The 2,756-nt window shown below is 37.5% G+C and overlaps 1 protein-coding gene across 1 annotated transcript; it reads right to left on the reverse strand.

Annotated features, from left to right (window-relative positions):
* Positions 1-236: 236 nt before the first annotated feature.
* On the reverse strand, positions 237-1,688 carry LOC149217810 (NAC domain-containing protein 6-like). The gene is made up of 3 exons (XM_089390366.1): positions 1,493-1,688; positions 1,146-1,411; positions 237-689 (listed from the first exon to the last, which is right to left on the reverse strand). The coding sequence occupies exons 1-3, from the start codon at positions 1,686-1,688 to the stop codon at positions 237-239; spliced, it is 915 nt and encodes a 304-aa protein (XP_089246492.1).
* Positions 1,689-2,756: the final 1,068 nt, after the last annotated feature.

Here is a 2,756-nt window from a genome sequence, read left to right on the forward strand (position 1 = left end):
AAATACTAAATAAAAAATAATCACATATTTTATTTAAATCCAACCTAACTTAACGTTACTAGCGCGCTGGGAAGGAAGACACGTCAGGCCATCCACCAGCCAGTCCAAAATTCAATTGACAAGATGTCCACATACATAAGGCATAAAAATTCTCAGAATCCTTTCATTAGAAATTTGAATTAGTTGAGCAAAAAACCTACAACAGTCATCAGTTTATAAAGCAAGGGTTATGCTATCTAAGATAATGGAATATGGAACAACGACGGGGTGGGCAGGAGAGAGCAAGGAGTCGCTATCGTCTGGCTAAACCAGCAGTCCATTGACCACTTGGGCAACTCCAATTGCGGTGGCTTATAGGATTTAGGGTTCCTCATTGCCAACGTTTCTTCACAGAACATTATCGGCTCCAGGCACTCAAATAGACTAGCTTCTTCGTCTGCTTTACTTAGATCGGGAGACCATACTCCCCCTTGATTTTCAGTATAATGTATTGAAGAAACTATAGTCTTTGTCTTTGTGTTTGATATTTGAAAGCTGTCCTGAAGGATTGTTGAATGGGACTCCTCTTTGTATTCGTCCTCTGAAACAACTTGTCCTTTACTTTGAACATGATCCGGCATTGCCCTTTGTTCAGTCGACTTCTGAGAAACAGCTTTTCTGTATATCCGGCATAACACAATATCCTTCATCTGAACAAAGAAGTTCAATTTCCTCAGTATAACGTCATAGAATATAATTCGTACAAAATGTCAAAATTTTCCAATACTCCCATTATAAGTATAAGTCAGGATGAAAAATCATTCTGAGAAAGAAAAAAAAAAAACAAAAACGGTTTTTGATTTTTTTATTATCTTTTAGTTTTATTCAAAAATCTTTTTCAACCGTTCTCTCCCACACACACATATATATATATATATATAATGAAAGTTCGATTCCTTTTTTCATATACAGATCTCCTCCATTAACAATTGTGAAAACCATGGAAAGACAGACAAATTCTAACGGCAAAAACATAAAGTTCAAATTACAATAGAAAACCTGCAATTGCAAACTTCCTTGACCGTTAATAGATGTGGTTCTTGGGGCTAAACGTCTGGACTTTTTAAAAACAAAAATGTTACACACACGAAAGGAAAATTGATGACCTTGTGCACAAGCGGTCTGAAATCCGGCAACCTGTACTCGTTCATGATCCAGTCCGTTCTTTGCCCAAGGGGAGCTTTTCCTTTATAAAACACAAGAGTTTTCTTGAGACCTATGCACTGAAGCAGCTCGTTGCGAACTGGTCTATCTGGACCACTAGCCTTCCAGTAACCAGAAACCGTCAATCTGTTAGGCCGGCGGCATGACTGCTTATGATCTCTTGGAACGAAGAAGAACCATTGTTTCTCCCCACCTTCATTAACCACACCTGCAAGAATACGAATACATTTAGTTGAAAAATCTTTATTAAATTCTAACCAGGCAAGAAGCAGTAATAATTTAAGGGCACCTGGTAACTCGCAGGGATCATATCGATACAAGTCCAAGGTCGGTATCACTGTATCGAAGTTCAGTGGGTGGCCCGCTTGGGCCCTTTTCTTCAGATAGAAGACCACTAATTCCTCTTCTGTGGGACAGAATCTGAAGCCTGGAAAGTTCCTGAATTCTCCCTTCCCCTTCCCATTATTGCATTGTTCTTCCGTCATGGCCATCTGATCTATTTTGAGGAGCCTTTTGTACAAATTGCCTCACTATGTTCTCTATATATATGTACAGTTTTCACTTATGATCTACAGGTTAGATTTCAATTTTAAATTTTAAGAAATGACGAGGAAGAGGGAGAGAAATTTAAAGAGGAAATCGGAGAAATACGACGAAAGAATGGTCCACGCGTATGAGCAAACAATAAATATTATAAACAGTGTTTCTTGCTCAAAGTCTTTTAAAATTGTTTGCATTCTTCCTCCCCGTACCTACTTATGGTCCTAGGCAGTCGGATGGGTTCTTCCCTTGTAATGCCTTGGAAATTTCGACGAAGCTGCAACCTTTGGGTTAGACCACAACCTTATAATATTTGTCACGGGCGCCAAAGTGATTCTCTGCATTGGTTTAGGTTAATATTAGACGGGTCAACTTCCATTTGTTGTTTTGAAAGATAATATTTATTAATTTAACGTATGGTATTTATAATATTTTATAAAATGTACTATGTATAAAATGATGTAAGAATGTATATTTAGATAAATGAGGTAAGAATGTTAATAATTAGAATAGCTATAAATTAGGTAGCTGAATAACCTTTATAACCATCAAAAAGTATTTGTGTCATTTAATTTATATTATGTTAACACAAATAATTTGAGACAAGGGTGGAGGGCGCAAATATCCCATAAGTTTTGAAATTATTGTTGGAAATCACTATTGTCTTTAAACTAAAATCTGCAGGTGTTAGTCAACAATCACATCGCTAGAGATAAGGATCCATTAGATGTGGTTAGTCCATGTCGCAAAACACACAGGGAGCATCGGTTTATCCAATGTCCAACAATCTCCCCCCCAAAGCGAGCCAAGTGTGTATCAAACTCATGACTTATGCTCTAATACCACTTGTTGGGAATCACGATTGTCGTTAAACCAAAATTGACATGTGTTAGTCAATGCTCACATCACTAGAGATAAGGATGCATGAGAGACACTTAGTCCATGTTGTGAAACACGCGGGGAGCGATGGTTTATCCAATATCCGACAATCATATGTTAAACAAGTGTTGCAA

Source organism: Pinus tabuliformis, chromosome 1_1 (genome assembly GCF_031772625.1).
Source record: "Pinus tabuliformis cultivar Carrire ecotype Pingquan chromosome 1_1, CPIR1, whole genome shotgun sequence".
Lineage (NCBI taxonomy): Eukaryota > Viridiplantae > Streptophyta > Pinopsida > Pinales > Pinaceae > Pinus > Pinus tabuliformis.

Excerpts from the sequence above, each read along its gene's own strand:
- LOC149217810 (XM_089390366.1), bottom strand. The coding sequence starts at position 1,688 with ATGACGGAAGAACAATGCAATAATGGGAAGGGGAAGGGAGAATTCAGG. Across the intron at positions 1,412-1,492 it reads TGATCCCTGCGAGTTACCAG|GTGTGGTTAATGAAGGTGGG; the intron begins GTGCCCTTAAAT and ends GTATTCTTGCAG. Across the intron at positions 690-1,145 it reads TCAGACCGCTTGTGCACAAG|ATGAAGGATATTGTGTTATG; the intron begins GTCATCAATTTT and ends TTCTTTGTTCAG.